This window comes from Crinia signifera, chromosome 12, assembly GCF_055691185.1.
Source record: "Crinia signifera chromosome 12, ASM5569118v1, whole genome shotgun sequence".
In the NCBI taxonomy this organism is placed as follows: Eukaryota; Metazoa; Chordata; class Amphibia; order Anura; family Myobatrachidae; genus Crinia; species Crinia signifera.
Genome location: NC_139228.1, coordinates 71,726,664 through 71,748,282, shown reverse-complemented (window position 1 = coordinate 71,748,282; position 21,619 = coordinate 71,726,664). Strand labels below are relative to the sequence as shown.

At 44.8% G+C, this 21,619-nt stretch overlaps 1 protein-coding gene across 6 annotated transcripts in view; it reads left to right on the top strand.

Moving 5' to 3' along the window:
- The window catches only part of UNC79 (unc-79 subunit of NALCN channel complex), a 179,222-nt gene extending 158,276 nt beyond the window's left edge, over positions 1–20,946 (top strand). For 5 of the 6 annotated variants that reach the window (XM_083166032.1, XM_083166033.1, XM_083166029.1 and 2 more), the window contains 5 exons: positions 2,509–2,695; positions 3,897–4,094; positions 5,747–5,824; positions 9,748–9,789; positions 13,661–20,946. In XM_083166032.1, coding sequence (XP_083022158.1) covers positions 2,509–2,695; positions 3,897–4,094; positions 5,747–5,824; positions 9,748–9,789; positions 13,661–13,861 — 706 coding nt within the window. In that variant the 3' untranslated portion in view covers positions 13,862–20,946. The remainder of the gene's footprint in view (positions 1–2,508; positions 2,696–3,896; positions 4,095–5,746; positions 5,825–9,747; positions 9,790–13,660) is intronic. The other variant, XM_083166034.1, reaches the window with a different exon arrangement.
- Positions 20,947–21,619: the final 673 nt, after the last annotated feature.

Genomic DNA, 21,619 nt, shown 5'->3' with positions numbered 1-21,619 from the left:
TATGCTTGATGATGGAATTTCTTACCCCAAACCAAAATATAATGGGGGTAACTCACTTTGGCTTATTCACTGCTTACCGAGCAGTTAGCTGCTGCCCGCCGGGAGGGCGAGCGAGCTCACGCCCCCCCCCCCCCCCCCCCCCCCCTTACCTGAGCAAACGGCCACATTTGCATGCGAATGGATGTGTACTTTCGAGTGTATGGGGGAAAAAAATCATTAGATTGTCAACGACCATCTAAGGATTGTTCCACCCATTCACAAATTAAAGTCAGTCTAGGCTCACTTTTATTTAAGAGCATATGGATGAAGACTGGGCGGGCGGCTGATGACCTGGGATGTCCGTCGGCCGCCCCCCGAATAGGCATCGGCCTGCCTGCATGATCAGGGGAACACCCTTCTTTTTAATTTTATGGGTGTTCCCCTGCTCTGGGCAAGAATCAGAACTCTTGTAGGATTTATTTCTATGAACTTGGCCAACCAGGGTAGTGCAGTAAATTGCAGCCAATCAGAACTTTTGAATGTTCACAGCAGCACAGAGGGGGTTATTTTGGTTCACTCTTTCTGACATATTCCTTCTAAGATGGACAAAACCATTTGCACTGCAGGTGGGGCAGATGTTACTTGTGCTGAGAGAGTTAGATTTGGGTGGGGTTTTACTTAAAAGTGAGATCTATATTGCAGTGTAAAAATAAAGCAGCCAGTATTTACCCTGCACAGAAACAAAATAACTCACACAAATCTAACTCTCTCTGTACATTTTACGTCTGCCCCACCAGCAGTGCACATGGTTTTGTCCATCTAAGATGGAATATGTCAGAAAGAGTGAACCAAAATAACCCCCCAGAGTATCTCACCTAAATCAGCCTCTCTGCATCCTTATAAAAGTAATGCAGAACAACTTCTCCCGCAGAAATGTTGTGGGCTGACCCAACCTTTTATGAATCCACAAGGCACTAGTGACTGAGGTACGAGGCACATAGTTATTCTGCCTCAGTGATAACACTAGTATGTAATTGGTTTCTCAAGAATTTGTTTCATTGGTCGAAATGCTCGCCTCCATTTTCGTATTGTGCTGGTGTATATTATTAAGCCACCTTATATCAGCGTTCTCTTAACCACTAGAATCCAAAATCAGACCAACACTGGTGTAATTGCAAAGTGTGGCATGAGGAAATGATTAGCAAATAATAGTTCAAATATATATTTAATTAAATACTGTTAAACAGCAGTTTGGCACAGGTTTATTTGTTTTCATTTTCTATGCCCATTTTTATGCATATGCAGTTTTTGGTACTTGTTTCCTAGCACGGCGCCCATCGCATGGCATCGTGTACTTTATTTAGTGGCGTGCGATGCGACGCTTGTACAATTAAATATCGCATCGCATGCCAGCAAATGGGATGCGATTTTTAATTGTACAAGTACCCATGCCATGTGATGCGATGGGTGCTTACAATGAGATGTAACCCCCAATATCCACACCATCCCGAAGCGTGGCGAGCGCAGCGAGCCCCACGTGGGGCCGCGGTACGCGTCCTCCGACCTTTTCATACCCCCACTATCCACGTCGGTGTGGAGTTGATTTTAGATAGTGTGGCGAACGCACCAAGCCCCAAGTGTGGCGAGGGGACGCAGAATACGAGCCCGAAGCGTGGCGAACAGAAGCGGAATACATGTAAAGTAATCCGTGTCCCCTCGCGGGGCTTGTTGCGCTTGCCATGCTTCGGGTTCGTATTCCGCGTCACCTTGCGGGGCTCGCTGCACTCACCACGCTTCGGGCTCGCTGTGCTCGCCACACTATCTAAAATCAACTCTACGCCGACGTGGATAATGGAGGTATGAAAAGGTCGGAGGACGTGTACCGCCGCCCCTCGCGGGGCTCGCTGTTCTTGCCACGCTTCGGGATGGCGTGGATACTGGGGGTTACATCTCATTGTAAGCACCCATCACATCTCATGGCATGGGTGCTTGTACAATTAAAAATCAAACTGCATCGCATCGCATGTCACAATATTCCAGAGGGATGCGATGCGATGAGATTTTTAGGAGCCCATACGATGGAAATTGTGGGCGCCGTACTAGGAAACAAGTACCCAGTTTTTTTTCTCCTTTTCAAAATCTCTCTCACGTTTACAAAATTTAGGAGTGAGGTACATGCACACATCTCTCAGTATACTGTGTGATAGCGGAGTTGGGAGGAGGAGGGAGAGGATTTTTTAGTACAAAATAAATTATTACCTTGCTTAACTTTTTTATGTATTGTAATCTGATTAAACAAATCCAGCTGCGCATGAGGTATGTGATGTATTTTGGATCTTTTTCAGTAGTAAAATGTGAACTTCACTACGTACTGAACACTTGCAACAGTACACACAAAAAGCGTAACCACCAGGAAAATGAAAAATTCGGATATAGTGAAAATTGCAGTTCCAATGTAATTATGCCGATTGATTATTATCTACGGATTAAATAAAAAAAAAAAAAATACTTTCTACTTCTTTTTCTCAGCCCCAAAGAGTTTATCGAATGTGTGACTCATATCCGCCTTCTATCTTGGCTCCTGCTGGGTTCCCTCACTCACGGAGTGGTCTGCTTAAATGCCGCCTCCCAGTGTATGCCGATTCCGCTAGACGCCGGCTCGCATGTTGCTGATCACCTCATTGTAATTCTTATTGGTTTCCCCGAACAATCGAAGGTAAGGAACACAAATGCAAAAAGAAAACTCAAACAACAAAAATATTATAACTGCCTATCTAACAAGCTACCCAAACAGGTATCTTGCAGTGGGATGCAGTTGACATCCAGATGCTCGGGATTCCGGCAGTTGAAATCTTGATACCGGAATCCCGACAAGGGTCATAAGACCGATGCTGGAGCTCCGATATTGTATTTCCAATACCGGCCCCTGAATAATACTGTCAGGAAGGGACTAAAAAAGGGGGTTTGGGTTAGGGGGGTAGTGGGAGATCGGTGGTATACTTACGCAGTAGCTGTTGGGATAATCACAAGAGGTATGCATTTTTAGCTCTGGTATGCCTTCTGTTCAATGGGCAGGGCCTATCTGTAAATGGGAGGAGCCTTTTTGTAACATACATAGAGATACACAGACAGATTAGCTAAGGTACTAAACTACAATAAAACAAAAAACCCGCCAATATCTGTATGTTCTAATACCTGGAAGAGTATTCCAGGCACGGACATACCTATTATCTGTAGTGGTGAATGGACTGAAAACACTTATGTTCTCTCATTACTCCCAATGGTGTATAAGCCATCTAAAATAAACATAACTGCCCTGTCCAGTGGCGGTTGCTACATGTCTTGGGTACGGGGGCTGCCATTACCCATTCCCGGAGAGGAGGAGGCACGAGGAGACAGCCACACAGTGGATCTGGCAGGCGCCGGGACTGGTGCATGTGTACAAACGATGGCTTAAATTGTGCCTGAGCAATTTCATACGAACATGAATCGGGCCATAATAAGGCAAAACGCCTTCTAGGTACAGGATGCTAATGCGACTATATACACGGTCAGAGTTGTCGATTTCTGTGCGATCACAACGGCCCCCTCTACCGTCCTTGTCATTATCATCGTCCCCCTGTGATGTAGTTGCAGGAAATGCAATTTGGCATCCAGAATCTGATACCCATGACACACCCACAAATCGCTTTGGCCTGATTACCATACTGCGCTGAAATAACGCCACAAAGCATTTCGTTTTGCAGCAGTGGATGGTGATGTTCCACCAACTGCGTTCTCTCAATATTTTAGATTAGGCCGCAATTAGGTTTTGCTATTAGGTATTCCCATAAGTAGCGATGGCTTACGTGTACATACAGCATCATTCTGTACATGTCCTATTATCACTGTCTGACCTCTAATATTATGTCCCACAGACCTCAGTGCTGCACATGTGTTCCCTCTTCCATGCCTTCATTTTTGCCCAGCTGTGGACTGTGTACTGCGAGCAAGCAGCCATCGCACCCACCATGCAGAACCAGAATGAGTTCTGCTTCACTGCCATCCTTACAGCTCTAGAGTTCTGGAGCCGGGTCACTCCTAGCATCTTGCAGCTAATGGCACATAATACTGTGGTGAGTACTAACTAGGGAGGGTAACACCAAACGGTATTCCTATGCAGTGTACTGCAACATAATGTTAGACATTAGAAAGTGGAGCAAGCTGGTCGCATTAGAAAGTGGAGCTAGTTTATCGCATTAGAAGGTGGAGCTAGCTGGTCACATTAGAAAATTAAGCTAGATGTCACATCAGAAAGAGAAGATAGCTGGTCGCATTAGCAAGTGGAGCTAGCTGTTCGCATTTTGAAAGTGGAGCTAGCTGTTCGCATTTTGAAAGTGGAGCTAGCTGTTCGCATTTTGAAAGTGGAGCTAGCAGATCGCATTTTGAAAGTGGAGCTAGCGGTTCGCATTTTGAAAGTGGAGCTAGCGGGTCGCATTAGAAAGTGGAGCTGCGGTCGCATTAGAAAGTGCAGCTAGCTGGTCGCATTGGAAAGTGGAGCTAGCTGGGCACATTAGAAAGTGAAGCTAGCTGGGCGCATTAGAAAATAGACCTAACTGGTTGCATTAGAAAGTGGAGCTAGCTAGTCACATTAGAAAGTGGAGCTAACTGGGCGCATTAGAAAGTGAAGCTAGCTGGGCGCATTAGAAAGTGGAGCTAGCTGGGCACATTAGAAAGTGGAGCTAGTTGGTTGCATTAGAAGGTGGAGCTAGCTGGTCGCATTTGAAGGTGGAGCTAGCTGGTCGCATTTGAAAATTAAGCTAGATGGTCACATCAGAAAGAGAAGCTAACTGGTCACATTAGCAAGTGGAGCTAGCTGGTCACATTTTGAAAGTGGAGCTAGCTGGTCGCATTTTGAAAGTGGAGCTAGCTGGTCGCATTAGAAAGTGTAGCTAGCTCGTTGCATTAGAAAGTGGAGCTAGCTGGGCACATTAGAAAGTGGAGCTAGCAGGGCACATTAGAAACTGGAGCTAGTTGGTCACATAAGAAGGTGGAGCTAGCTGGTCGCATTAGAAAATTAAGCTAGATGGTCACATTAGAAAGATAAGCTAGCTGGTTGCATTAGCAAGTGGAGCTAGCTGGTTGCATTAGGAAGTGGAGCTAGCTGGTCACATTTTGAAAGTGGAGCTAGCTGGTCGCATTTTGAAAGTGAAGCTAGCTGGTCGCATTTTGAAAGTGAAGCTAGCTGGTCGCATTTTGAAAGTGGAGCTAGCTGGTCGTATTAGAAAGTGGAGCTAGCTGGTCGCATTAGAATGTGGAGCTAGCTGGTCGCATTAGAAAATGGAGCTAGCTGGGCGCATTAGAAAGTGGAGCTAGCTGGGCGCATTAGGAAATAGACCAAACTGGTCGCATTAGAAAGTGGAGCTAGCTGGGCGCATTAGAAAATAGACCTAACTGGTCACATTAGAAAGTGGAGCTAGCTGGTCACATTAGAAAGTGGAGCTAGCTGGTCACATTTGAAGGTGGAGTTAGCTGGTCGCATTTGAAGGTGGAGCTAGCTGGTCGCATTTGAAGGTGGAGCTAGCTGAACAAGTTTGCATGTGGAAATAGCTGATGGAAATACTGTCACTAGCTGTGCCCGTTCCATGGTGAGATTAATTACTATAGTAAATGAGGAGCTAGCTAATACTGAGAGATCGGGAACCTGCCTCCGTAGAATAATGGCAAACGTATCCACAATGGTTCCAAATCCACTTCATATATGTCTATGGGGATTTTTTTCTTCTAGATGGTGGAGATGGTCTGTCTACATCTGATCAGCTTGATGGAGGCCCTGCAGGAGTGCAATTCCACCGTCTTTGTGAAAGTAAGTTGCTCCTTTGCACTAGAGCAACAATCTGCACTATAATAATCCCACATATCATCTAGATACACTGGCTACATGATTTATACTTTAAAGTTTATTGAGCTGAAGGTTTATTATTTCTGAAACTATAAAATACGTGGAGCCTGGCGCAGTTTTTTCTCGGGTCATTAGTAGCGCCATCTTGCGTTTTACTGGGCATCAAAGGCAGTAAAACTTTTCTAATATTACTCTCCGTATTATCACTAATGTTACTGTTACTCACTCATACTGATACATGGACTTTCTTACAGTGCACGTCAGGAAATAACCTTGCTCCAGGCATGTCCATCGTTGGCCCTCCTGCTGTTGTGAAACTACACATCCCAGCATGCCTTGCAATAGTTTTAGCATTCCCTAATAGCAAAACTGTGGCATGATGGAAATTGTAGTTTCACAACTGCTGGAGGGCCATAGTTTGGACATGCCTGCCTTACTCAAACCATTTATTGGGCACGTTATAAACACTGGTGCAGGGAAGCAGGTGGCGTTGACCATTTTTTAGGATCTTGAACCCACCAGCATTCTATAGCAACTTTGACATACAAGCTTTAAACCTCTAAGACAACCCTACAAAGTGACCTAAATAAACTGGAAAGGTGGAAAATGGAGTTTAACGTGATTTAAAATGAATTGGAACAGGTACAGAGAAGGGCGACTAAGCTGGTAAAAGGTCTCGAATCACTAGAATACAAAGATAGGGTAACCAGGCTGAATATGTTCTCACTGGAGAAACGGAGGCTGAGAGGTGATATGATTAGTATGTTCCAATACAGGATTGGGAATCATATGGAACTGGGAGATGATTGGTCACTAACAGGCCTATACTTAGGACACGCGGGCATGTACTGAGGCTCGAGGAAAATAAATTCCGTACTCAATTAAGAAGAGGATTCTTCACCATTAGAGCAGTAACATTCTGGAACTCATTGCCGGTGGGGTGATTACAGCAACTACTGTTAATGAGTTTACATCAAAACTGGCCACCAAGGGAATCCTATAGATATGACCCAAGTCAGTAGTTACAAGTTAGATAGGTTGAACTCGATGGACGAACGTCTTTTTTCAGCCTTAATTACTATGTTGCATCTTATATCTCCTTCAAATTGAAAGAACTTATATACAACTGCACATATGACTCTAACCCGATGCTCACGGGACCCCGCATTGCGTCGATTCCGATGTCAAACACGTGCGATTTGGCCCGATTTCTCGGTCTGATCCATCGGATCGGGCCTCTAGAGCTGCAGCAGTTCAGATCTCACTGATACTGTGCACAAGCAGTGACAAGGTAATATTAAGTATAATTAGTTCCAGCTTTAATAAATGTCTCCAGCGTTTCCTTGCTCCGGTGAGTTTGGCGAGTACCAGGCTGGGAATTCCTATGGGACCGCTGTTCCTGAAAACCCGTTAGGGAGTTTTCTGTGTTATCTTATGTGCTGTTATTCTAAGCCAATCAGAAAGCACCGATATGTATCTGCTTCTGTTATCAGCTAAATCTGGTGTATTCTGCCCATTTACTGTAGGTCCTACCGAGGTCCACACAGTAAACATCTATTGCTTAATTAGCATTTGGCCATTCCATTTCAGATCCAGAATATGAATGCAATTATGTCCTTTTAACATTATCAAGATCTGCAATTACACTTCCAAATCTTTAGACTCTGGATAATTGTTATTGACTAGATCTGATGAGTCACCTTGCATTCTACTGGGGAAATGCACCCTGGCTTCCTATATATCATGTCATGGAGTCCAAAAAGCTTTCAGTGAAATTAGATTAGTTGTTGTTACATCAAACTCAGCCTCAGACTAGAGAGCTTCTGTTTTATACTAATCTGCCCCTGCTGATCGTACTGGGACTTGTTGTTCCATAGCAGCTGGGAAAAACCACATGTTCTGCACCATTGCCTCTACTCTCTCTGCTTCCTTGGCCGGAATATCGGATGTACTCCTAAATATTCCCACTAGCAGCAGGGGGTAGATACACATATCCAGAATATATACTGTATATACAGTGCAGGCACGGTATTACTAAGTCCAGCCCGCTCACAGCAAAATGCAGCTATTCTTGGGTCTATAGGGAGGGGCGGGGCCAAAATCAAGCACCGCCCTCCTATCCATTAACCAGCGAATCACGGCAAAATGTCTGGGAAATTCTAATGCAAAGAAATAATAAAAAGGAATACAAATATTTAATAGAAAATGTATTTTACATCTATTGTACCAATATAAAAATAATAGGTACTTGTGTATTATCTGGGCGCCCGATTTTTGATTGTATGCCTTAACTTAAGGCATACAATCAGATGCGATGGACCCGATTTTTTTTGGAAAAATCGGGTCGGTCGCATCCCATGCAACCAAATCGCATGCGACCTGATTTTACATTGGGTCCAATGTTAAATGCCCCCCAGACCCCATTTTCTATTATACACCCACCCTGTTCATACCCCCACTATCCAAGTGGGCATGGAGCTGATTTTATATGGTGTGGCGAGCGCAGCGAGCCACTGAGCCCGAAGCGTGGCGAGGGGACGCGGATTACTTAACATGTATTCCGCGTCCCCTCGCAGGGCTCGCTGCGCTCGCCACGCTTCGGGCTCGGTGGCTCGCTGCGCTCGCCACACTATATAAAGTCAACTCCATGCCCACTTGGATAGTGGGGGTATAAACAGGGAGGGTATACAATAAAAAATGGGGTCTAGGGGGCATTTAACATTGGACCCAATGTAAAATCGGGTCTTAGGCACCATTTAACATTGGATCCGATGTAAAAATCGGGTCCATAGCATTGCATGCGATTTGGTTGCATGCGATGCGATCGGCCCGATTTTTCCGCCCCGATAAAAAAATCTGGCGCACAGATATTACACAACTACCAAATAATATTTTTGATCTTATATAAAACACATGGGTTCAAGGATAAAAAAAGGTAAACAATACTTAGTACAAGTATAGCATTAAAAAATCGTACAAATCAGTACAAAGCGAAAAATAAAAATATTGAAGAGACCTAAAACCACAAAAAAAAAGAGAAAATAGATAAAAAATGTCAGTGTAAATCCTTAATAGAGAAGCATAAAAAAGGCTTTAAAAAATAGTTCAGTCCTTCCTACTTGGGTATACGTATAGCCGTGGAGTTCTTGATGAACAAAAAAAGTCCAGATTGGACGAAATGCCTCGGGACCTCCTTTTTTTGTTCATCAAGAACTCCAAGGCTATATACCCAAGTAGGAAGGACGGAACTATTTTTTGAACTAAGTACAGCCTTTTTATGCTTCTCTGTTAAGGATTTACGCTGACATTTTTTTAAATCTATTTTCTCTTTTTGTTTTGTGGTTTTAGGTCTCTTCAATAGTTAAATTTTTCGCTTTGTACTGATGTACGATTTTTTATGCTATACTTGTACTAAGTATTGTTTAGCCCCATCCAGCGAATTGCGGGATGTGCGGTACTGGGTGCGGGACTTGATGACATCTACATTAGGCCCCGCCCCAGTGCTGCTGAGACTTTAAAAGTAGGCAACCCTGAGTTACTGTAATGTGTATTTCTGTGTAACTTGTATTGTTCTAATGTCCAACCACTTGTGGCACCTTATATTAAAATGTAATTATACTGTAGGTGCAATAGACAGGACGAAAATAAATGTCCATTTGACATAACCACAATGCAAAATATGGTGTATCTCTAGTTACATGCCCACAATTGGTTTGTCTTATGCCCAGTTATCACCTTGCAGATCTACAGTAACAGATTATAAGGATGGAAAGAAATGGGCGCTGTGCATTCGGCGTACAATCCGCAAGATGCGGCTGCATGCTACAGATTCGCGCACATAATATTATGTCACGCGGTCTGATAACTTTCTCTCCTCTTCTCTGCAGCTTATACCAATGTGGCTTCCAATGATCCACTCAAACATAAAGGTAAGTATCTCCTATATATTTGGCTACATCTGTCACTCAAAGTGGGTGTCTGTGTCTATAACGCTCTGTTCCTGGACTTTCCTCTTAATGTGTGATTGCCTTCATCTGTGCTGAACACCTTTCTGAGAAATTAACCTGTTTAAAACAGGTGATGGCAATCATACATTAAGGGGAAGTCTAGAAACAGAGCATTGTGTCCCTCCTGGAGAGGGTCATGTTGGGAGGTATGTGACAGAGAACCAGCCCAGTGAGCCCACAGACAGTGCCAGACACCCACTGCCTTCCCATGTTGCCCAGCACTGCTACTCCACAGCCACCAGGTGAGCGCCCCCCTCCCGCGATTTGCGGCAAAACCTCCCCCCCCCCGCGCCCCCCCCCCCTCCCGCGATTCGCGGCAAAAACACCCGCTCCCCCGCGACCCCCCCTACCGCGATTCGCAGCAAAAACACCCCCGCGACCTCCCCTCCCGCGATTCGCTGCAAAAAGAACCCCCCCACCACCCCTCCCGCAATTCGCGGCATAACCACCACCCGCGACCCCCCCCTCCCGCGAATCGCGGCAAACCCTCCCCCGTGACCCCCCCCCCCCGATTTGCAGAAAAAACACCCCCCCCCCCCCCGCGACCTCCCTCCCGCGATTCGTGGCAAAAAACACCCCCTTGCACGATTGGCGGCACCCCCCCCTGCGACCCGCCTCCCGCGATTCGCGGCACCCCCCCCCGCAATTCGCAGCAGCCCCAGGATTAAATGGCACATGCAAAACACTGACATGGCTATGGTCGACAATGAAAAAGGTTGACATGAGTTTTTGAAGATTTATTTTTAATTTTTTAAATTTTTTCATATTCATTGTCATGTGTCGACATGGACACCAATGAAGTGGCACACTTATGTCAACATTTACATGTGTTGACCTTTCTGTGTTGATTTTTTTCTTGTGGCGATTCGCGTCACACCCCCCGCAACCCCCCCTCCGGCGATTCGCGGCACCCCTCCGCGACCCCCCCCCTCCCGCAATTCGCGGCAACCACCCACCGGAACCCCCATGAACCCCGCTCTCCCGCGATTCGCGGCACCCACCCCCCGCAACCCCCCCCCTCCCGCAAATCGCGGCACCCCCGCGATTCGCGGCAGCCCCAGGATTAAATGGCACATGCAAAACACTGGCACGGCTATGGTCGACAATGAAAAAGGTTGACATGAGTTTTTGAAGTTTTTTTTTTCATTTTTTGAATGTTTTCATATTCATTCTCATGTGTCGACATGGACACCAATGAAGTGCCACACTTATGTCAACATTTACATGTGTTGACCTTTCTGTGTTGATTTTTTCTTGTGGCGATTTGCGTCACATCCCCCCCCACCCCTTCCCCCCCCACAACCCCCACTCCCGCGATTCACGGCACACACACACACACCTCCCCCGCGATTCTCGGCACCCCACCCCGTGACCCCCCCTCCCGTGATTCATGGCACACCCCCGCGACCCCCCCTCCCATGATTCGCCGCAACCCCCGCCCCGTAACCCCCCCTCCCGCGATTCGCGGCACCCACCCCCGCGACCCCCCCTCCCGCAATTCGCGGCACCCCCCCACGATTCGCGGCAGCTCCAGAATTAAATTGCACATGGAAAACACTGACATGGCTATGGTCGACAATGAAAAAGGTTGACATGAGTTTTTGAAGTTTTTTTTTTTTCATTTTTTGAATGTTTTCATATTCATTCTCATGTGTCGACATGGACACCAATGAAGTGCCACACTTATGTCAACATTTACATGTGTTGACCTTTCTGTGTTTTTTCTTGTGGCGATTCGCGTCACACCCCCCCCCACCCCCCCCGCAACCCCCACTCCCGCGATTCACGGCACACACACACCCCCCCGCGATTCTCGGCACCCCACCCCGTGACCCCCCCTCCCGTGATTCACGGCACTCCCCCCGCGACCCCCCCTACCATGATTCGCCGCAACCCCCGCCCCCGTAACCCCCCTCCCGCGATTTGCGGCAACCCACCCCGCGACCCCCCTCCCGCGATTCTCTGCAATCCCTCCCCTCCCGCGATTCGCAGCATCCACCCCCCCACAACCCCCCCTCCTGCAATTCGCGGCACCCCCCGCGACCCCCCCTCCCGCGATTCGCGGACACCTAAGTTGCAATACAGGGCATCTTTCATACAATTCTAACCATATTTCTCATATACAAACGTTCACAAATTAAGGGGGCGCAGCCCCTTACGACGGTGTGAAGAGCGCCCGTAGGGCGCGATGAATCACCTAGTAAATATATATATATATATATATGTAACTTACATGACGGGAACCAAACCTTTCCATACGATCTTATCAGACTGAATCCTAATGTTAACGTAAACGGCGATGGACCAAGTAGACGGCCTGTTGTTTCTGTGCAGGGTAAATACTGTCTGCTTTATTCTTCAGCCCTGTACACACGGGGCGATATATCGCTCATGCTGAGCGATATATTGCTCGGTGTCCAGTTTGAATCAGCGACCAGAGATGGTTGCTGATGAAAAAGAAACTTCCGGGGGAGCCCGGCAGTGGTAATCAGCTGGTCGCAGGAGCATGTTCCTGCGACCAGCGATCACTACGGGCAGAAAACGGTAAGAAATCTCCATTTTTTTTAAAGCGGCAATCATTTACAAACCAGTTTGCTTTTTGCAGTGTAAATGATTGCCGCTTTAAAAAACCCTGGAGATTTCTTACCAAATCTCTCACTTTCTGAATCTCTCATCCTATTTAATCTCCCCCCTTATGTCTGTGAACCATGTCATTCAGACATATCGGGTGTACACGCCCGTCAACCTTCTCACGATATATTGCCCGTTTGATCAAACAGCCGATATATCAACCCAGTTTATCGTTTTACGTACCTCCCAGCCATCCCAAATTTGGAGGACAGTCGTGAAAGAATTTTCACACGGGTTCAGTTAACAAGTAAACATAGTGACTCATGCTAAAACAACAACACAGAAAACAATGGGCCAGATGCACTGAGCTTCAAAAGTGATTCAATGGAGAGTGATAAACAGCAGCCAATCAGCTCTTTCCTGACATTTTTCAAACACAGTCTGTGACATGGCAGGCAGGAGCTGATTGGCTGGTGGTTTATCACTCTCCATTTTATCACTTTTGAAGCTTAGTGCATCTGGCCCAATATATGTTACTGTGATGTCATAGCTTTAATTAGTATTACCCATAGGGGCAGGAAAAGCAAAAGGCAAGCAATCAATCAGCCCTCAAATGGGCCCCTATCTCTTGCTGCTCATGACAAACTCTCCTCCCACTGACCGGTACTATAGCCACACCCCTCCCCCCCCCCCCCCACTATGGAAGTGTCATAGTGCTTTTTCGCAACCTCAAAACCGAGCAGTTTATTTGTCCCCTACTGCCTACGTCTAACACCAACCCACTTGCTCCCCATTGGCTCACGTTCGTAGCCAATGACAAACTCATTTACTTACCGCTTAACTTTCCAAATATCTGATAAGGCGCAGCCTCAGGAGAATGTAAATCTCAGCAGACACAGAAATCGGGCGCTGGTTCAACCAAAAACGGACAGTACAACCTAAAAAAAAATCCTATAACATGCCATATTAAAAAAAATAAAAAATAAAAATATTTCACGTTTAAAATAAATATATATCGAAATAGTTCACGTTTAAAAATAAATAAATACAGTATGCATCAAAATATTTGCACAAATACAATACAGATCTCATCATTTAATTACCTTGCAGCTTCATCCCTCCATTAACCCTTACTATCTGGCAACTGGACCAAAGCACACTTTACTGAAATGATTCCATGTACTAACGTAATGACCGCTAATGTGTATTTCACTTCCGGCAGCACTTGTCAGCGGGTCTACAGCTGCGTCTGCAGGCGATACAGAACAATGCAAACCAGCAGAACCTGCGGATTCTACAGGGATCTGCGCAGACCAGCCACAACTCAGGGGTACTGCGGAAGTGGTTGCAGTGCACCCAGTTCAAGATGGCGCAGGTGGAGATCCAGTCCTCTGAAGCCGCATCCCAGTTTTACCCTTTGTGACCTGTGGGAAATAGAACAGCGAGATACACAATGGGTCATGGCGAAGACTTTCCGGGCTTACTAATGTTTGTTTTCTTCGCCAAAACGCCAGCCCAGAATACCGGTCCGGTGGGGTTACAGCCAGATTGCTAAAGGTTGAGAGTCAATACTAATATATTTTTCTATTTCCGCTAGTAAAAAATCATATGACACTTGTGCAAAATACCAAAAAAGAGCAGATTTATTTCATGTGTGATGTTTGCAGCAGAGGAAGATCATTGGACGCCCGCTCGCTGACAAGGAAATGCAGTAATGTCATAGTAATTGCTTAAAGGGAAAGCAGCCTACAATAATTGTCACCTAAGCAATTACCTCCAGCCGAAATATAATTCATAAGACGAATGCCTAGCTACAATGAATTGCTTTAATGTGCAGTAGATTTTTACTATTATTATGCCTCTCTGGCATGGATACAATTGGGGCAAGGGCCTATTTTATTTATTTCACTATACTGTAAGAAATGTAATACATAGAGGACCCTATGTATATAATTGTTCTAGCTACATTGAGGGTGTGGTAAAAAAAGGTCGAATGTCACAAGGTCAGTAGCCAATAAGTCAACACCGTGTGGTCGACATGGTCAAAGATCAGCATTTGAAAAAGGTCAACATGAGAATAATCAACACATAAAACGGTTGACATGAGGTTTTAGGGTTTTTTGGTGTCGGTTATTAGATTGAAGGACTCGGACGCCTAATTATACCGATTTCACTGCTAAAGCCGAGTCCGACCCTGGATTTTGATCCCCTGTCCGACGCTTTCACACTGATCCCTGGTCATCCATTATACACAATGCAACCCGGGTTTAACCCTTCTTATAAACCAAGCTGAATTTCCAGGTTGGTCGACCCGGGTTATTCACTTTACCACCGCACCACAACCCGGCAACAACTCAGCAGTAACCCGGTTTATAGATGCGATGAAAAGGAGTACTAGCGTACCGAGTCCATTTGCATGGTTAAGAATGAAAAAGCGAAAAGAAAAAAAGAATTAAAAATATATCAACTTTTATGTGTTGACCATTCCGTGTCGACCTCATACTGTAGTGTCAACCTATTGACCTTGTGATTGTCCAACTGTCCGAATACCGTATGCCAATAGAGCTTCTAAGACAGATCTAGGGGGACTATGTTAAAACTGGACCCGGACAAGACCCCGGACCAGGCATCAAAAGCTGCAGTCCGGTGCTTGTAGTGTCCGGTCCTGAGGGTGTCTTTTCCGGGGGGTCCCTGTGATACTGTAGCTATCACCAGGGATATGGGGAAGGGAGATTACAGCCTCCCCGTGTGCTCCGGACCATTATGGTTTTTGCTACATGCCCGGACCATACAGGGAGGCTTTTTTCTCCCCCTCCTCCTCTCCCTGGTGACGGCTGTCATGTGAAACCACCCTGGACAGGATACCCTCAGGACGGGACACCCCCCGTGCCAGAGACTACCAGCTCCGGACTGCAGGTTTTGCAGTCCGGGGTTTGTCTGGGTCCGGTTTTTACCCATACCCGATCTAGGTTTTATGCAGCGCTAACTATGTTTCATAGTGGGTATTAGAGGAGCCACAGTCATATATATATATATATATATATTCCCTAAATTTCTCCTAATTTACTGCAGTCTGTTTACAGAAGCTTTACCTCTCGTTCTCCCTTAAATATGTAGCTGTTATACCAATCTAGCTTAATCTAGACTGATGTTGTGTTGGTAAACGCAAACTGTACGACATCTGGCTGTTCATACACCATGGAGAAGTGACAGATGAGATGGTTCAAGTATATTACTCCTGCTGTAAATCACTCCAGTAACATGTGCTTAGCATATTAATCAAGAAGCCACATAAGCACAGCACATCGAGCAAGTATCGTAGCAGAAATCTTAAGATATTTTGTTTTCAAAATTAAATGATGTGCATCCAGATCAATCAGAGGACTGAAGAAAGTTTTACATTAACTGAAACATTGGGTAAAGAGACTGCAGCATATTAAGAGAGAGAGAGAGAGAGAGAGAGAGAGAGAGAAAGCTTCTTTCTATTTATGTAGATGTCAATTTGTATAGGAGTGTACTACTAATATTATATTGAAATTCTATTGAGCTAAACATTTATTTCTTGAAATTATAAAGAGACTGAAAATATTTTGTCGATGTCTTGCCGAAGGAGAGACTTTCGTTTCAGCAATATTTTCAGATTGAGGGTTTATATACAAATGGAAAGGGTCATTTCTAAACATGAAACCGGGCTCCTGGAGGTTTTATGAAATCACACGCCTGTCAATCATGAATCTGTTTGGCCAGAACGTGACATTGCGGAGGGTTGAAATAAGCTGTAGTTTATAAAAATACATTGATTTCAATGAAGGAGGTTGATTCTGTCAGGTGCGTTTTATGATTTTGAGACACCTGGGCTTGCTTCTTAATCCGAATACATAATGGGGGGGGGGCAGCAGTGGTGGATCCAGAGGTGGGGCTTCAGTGCATTCCATAAATCTAATAAGGGAGCCACGCCGTTTGTCAATTGAGTCCCGATCAGCGATGTTCGCAGCATTTGGGATGGCAGCAGGGGTGGCTCCCCTATTTGAAATTTGGACCATGCTTCCTTGACGCCTCTAGAGCCACCACTGCTAACGCATATTAAGAAGCGTAGAAGGCCAGCGTCTGAAGGCAGAGTTGTGGACATTCGCTACTTCTGTGCAGGTCCATGATGAAAGCTGCAGCACAGACTCAAAAACAAGTTTGTGAAATCCTTTGAATACCCGCTTAGTTGGACAGATGACTCGCTTGGCAACTGTTAGTCCAGGCTGCCACGGCCTGCCACTTAGGTCGACACTTGTAGGTTGCCAGTCATTAGGTCGACCACTGAAGGTCGACAAGCCTTTGGTTGAAACCCTCCAAAGGTTGACATGGGGTTAGGTCGACACAAACATAAGGTTGAGTCAAAAGGTCGACAAGTTTTTTCACTTTTATTGAGCCGACATGTGCCGACAGGCGGTATTTCCTTCTCTACCATCCACTAGGGCGTGGTGGGAGAATATAATAGTGTGCCTGAAGCACACTAGAAGGGAAGCGGTGCACCAATATGGTGTCCATGTCGACTGTGTCAAAATTAAGGACAAAAAAATGTAAAAACCCATGTCAACCTCTTGACTGTCGACCTAATGCTTGTGTCAGCCTAATCCCATGTCGACCTTCAGTGGTCAACCTAATGACTGTCGTCCTTCATGTGGTCGACATAATTATCCGCACCAACATGGAGATGGGAAAATCTTGCTTGAGATTAAATGAGGAAATATTTTCTTGAGATTGTATTGTGTTGATATAGAAAGTTCCTGAAAATGTATTCTGGTAGAAACATTGGGTACTTGTGTAGTTTCACGGCGCCAGCATGGCGCCATGCTACTTCCGGGTTGTACGCTCGCCACAACTATCTAAAATAAACTAACTTAACTCCATGCCAACATGGATAGTTCATACCTCCACTATCCATGTTGGCATGGAGTTGATTTAAGATAGCGTGGCGAGCGTAGCGAGCCACCGAGCCCACAGCGTAGGCTAGCGAAGCGAGCCCCGCAAGGGGACTCAGACGCACGGCGCCATGCTGGCGCCGTGAAACTACACAGGTACCAAACATTGTTCCTGGGAATATTCATGTAGAGAAGATCTATTTCTGAGGGTAATCTTTTATGGGGGTAAGCCTATTGTTTGCAAAGGATGCAATGTTCTTTTGCACGGTGTTTCAATGATGGAAACGGCACCTGAACTCCTTTGCAGGCTGGACTCAGCCGACATTCACACTGAATTGTGCGGACCTCTATGGGGTGGTGGTGTGTGCGAGTTCGGGCCACTGTAAAGTGCGACGACTGCTACGCCATCCTCCATCTTCCAGATCATCGGAGATAAATAAATTGACTCCATACTGTGGTTTACTCCAGATGTTATAGTAAAATAATACGAATAAGAATGGGTTATTCATAGGTTATTTTTAGATAAAAACAAATCGTGATTTTACATTATATCTAAAATGATCTAAATGCAATCTAAAATGATAATAGGATATAACAAATTCCTTATAATATATTATGCAATAAACTTTATCCATCAGGCTATAATATACTTTTATATTTATTTTATTGGGATATAAATTATATCTCCAGAATTGAAACAGATTTAAAATGAGAAATTCTAGATTATATTGTAGAGTTATACGCATACCTCCCAACTTTGTGTTCAGCAGTCGGGACGCTGATTTTCGGGGGGGGGGGTGGCCTAATTCGGGGGCGTGACCTATACTAGCGGCTCTGACAGGGGGGGGACTCCCAACAGCCCCCCCACACCGCGGGACACTGCCGCCCGCGGGTGGGACAGCGGGATATATACCTCAAAATATTACAGAGCCTAGTGCCATAATTCCTTTAAATGGGAATGCAGATGATTTTGTTTAGTTTGGTAGTTTAGGGATTATACTGGAACTAAGAGTTTCTTGAGTTATTTAGGAACATGCCGAGGATTGCAAAGTATTTTAGAGCGGATATTTAGTAACCCATAGCAACTAATTTTTTTTTATTGATTTAGTGCAAATTAGCGAACGAAAGACAACGTTTCATTGGATGAGGTCTGGCACGTTTATATGTGTAAATTAGTATAAAATATTAGTAAAAAATATCAAGTCTATTATACAGCATCAATCTTAGTTTAACATAGAACGAGAGACCATTTGTGTATTGGGCTACTGAGATTCTTTTTAGCGTGTCAGGGTTTCCCAACCACCGTTCCCAAGGCACAGTAAACAGGCCAGATTTTAAGGTTATCCGTGTGTGAGCACCACCTGTGCTCAAGCATGGATATCCCGAAAACCTGGACTGCCTTGAGGGCTGAGGTTCCGAAACACTGCTGTAAATAATAGAAATGGAGGAAGAATAAAATAAAGCCATTTTGGGGGGTATACTGGGCCCTTGCGAAGGGCTGCATGGCGGAACTTCACTGTGTGATTGTCCCCTACTGTATATCAGAGGGTTCTTGTGTGCACACAGGCATCAGGGGACACTGTGATACGGTGCAATGCATCTGGTCACAAAGCAATGATACTCATTATTGTTACTTTCCTCAGAGCCAGCCTTTGCATTAGTATAAAAAGTGCACTTAGAATTTATGTAGGAATACTGTGCTTAATATGTCTTTATATGATGAGATATTGTGAGGCTGTGCAGGGTTTTTTAATCTTATGTTTGTATATGTGTGAGTGTGTATGTGTGTGTGCAGTCGCCTGCTTTTGTGAAGCTTGAGGGCTTGGCTCCACTAGGGGGGGCTACTGAGTCCTGTTCTATGTATAATGGATTGCAGATGGCAACCGTATCCTTGTGTGATTTGTAAAAAAAAACTTATGTTAAGCCCTTTGTTTTATGTTGTGTTCAAGGCTATGATTTGTATAATATAACCATACTGTACCTACCCAATAATGAGACATACAGATGGAGTAGACCCTATTGCAATGTGCATTTTGCGGTCAAAACTCATAAAATACCGTTTTCATTGGTTTGGTCTTTACGGCATATGCACAAGTTCCGGAAACCAATATATACCGGAGGTTGGTCCTAGTAGATGCCTATGGGCTTCTTTTTGCATTTAGAGAGGGATCCAGTTGGATCCCTCCCAGCACCCCAGTGGCGCCCATGTCATCTGACGCATGCGCAGAAAGACTACCAGGTCTTAAACCCAGAAGACCTTCTATCGCACAGGACATATCTTACACCGCTGTGCTTGCTATGAGTGGGGGATGCATTGCATGCAAAATGCAGTGTCTGATGCATCCAGTCCTTATTATGGCTTATGCCAGAAGTTTCAACCATTGCTCTTCAGTGGAAAGGCTATAATCTAATTGAGCTGGATTCCACATTTCATGCAATTCTGAATGTGGACGGATCAAGTCATGGGCTAGGTATGCATCATAAAGTACATATGGGCCATACTGGATGAGTATCAGTGGGTGGCATTCGCCTGTAGAAGTCATGCGTGGCAGAGATGCATCTGTTTTCTGTAGGATCCCCAGTACAAGGATGGGGGGGGAGGGGTGATGCGAATGCTGATGACAGCTGAGGGGACTCAATGGCAGTTGACTGTGACTGCATTACACGTGACTCATGAAAAGACCCGTAGTAATTAATACGGACTGTGATACAATACAGGCTGCTCCATCTGTAGTGCATATTACAAAATAAATAGTTTTTCATAAATATGGTAAACAGATATATAGGGGGAAATGTAATAGAATTGGAGATTCAGAAAGTGAGAGATTTGTTAAGAAATCTCCACTTTTTTTTTTTTTAAAGCGGCAATCATTTACACTGCAAAAGCAGTTTGATTTTGAAGTGTAAATGATTGCCGCTTTAAAAAACTTGGAGATTTCTTACCAAGTGTCTCACATAGAGTTATCCTCGTGTACATCAGATCAGATATATAGGGGTAAATGTAGTACCCTGCACAATGCAGGCATTGTTAACTTTCCTGTGAGTCCGGGTGATGTTTTAGAGAGGCAATCGTTTAAAAGGCAAGACCGGCCTGATTTTGCTCTTTTAATAATTGCCCCTTTAAAGCATTGGCTGTACTCTCTGGGGTCTCGCCGATGCCTGCGGGGCTATTAGCTGTCCTCATTAGTTAGAGACTGGTTTCCAGCCATTGTTGGATTGTACCCTGCGGTAACCAATAGCAACAGCTTCTCCCCTACGATGTTATTGATGTGTCATAACAGGGATTAGACATCAAACATAATATTTGTGTCACTGATGCCAATGACAGAAGCACCACAGTGACTTATAGCAGTCAGGGCACACTCCTGTCAGTCCGACATGACCCGCTGTCCCCATGTTTTTCACATCAAAACTGTAATTTACTTGTTCAGAGCTTTAGATGATACAAAGTTGTCATTGCGCCAGCAAAAAATATATACTGTATATAGATAAATATAAAACCTCTTTACTTTGTAGCTTTTACTAAATAATTTATTTTATGCCATTTTAATGTAAACAGAATGATTCTAATGTAATTTATTGACAATGAAATAAATAAATATTGTTTGTAAAAAAAAAATTACGTTTTTCCTTAGTTTGCATTGCGCCTGTATATGTTTTATGACTCTGGGGGAGCGGTAGCGGAACCTACTCATAACACTGGACATTAATGTACACATTGGTCTTTTTATACACTGGATGCTATATGGAATACAGTATTAATATCTAACAATATAAATGGTCTAACATTTGAGCTGTATCAAACATTTAAATAATATAATTAAGTGGTCAGGGAAAGGTTCAACATACCAGTTATAATTACACAAACATAATAGACCCAGTAGTGCACTTTCTAAGCTCACATTCTCCCACCTCATGGTAAGACACCTGTCTCTTCTTCCTGATAGCTGCTCTCCTGTCCAGTGCACTGAATGAGGACAAACATACACAGCAAGCTGTCCCTTAAACTGCATCATGTGGCAGCAGCTCAAGTAATCAATATATATATATATACAGTATAAATATATATATATATATGTATAACCTACACACCATTGCTATTGTCCTAATTTTACCCACTTGCCAAGAGGAGGGGGTTTCCGCTCACAGATTTCCACGGACCCCGCCCTAAGGGAGAGAGAGCGGGTCCGCCCCTCCTGGATGCTTCTCGCTTACCCAGCGCAGAGGGACGGCCATGTGTGGGGACTTCCTGATGATCATCGTGGGCA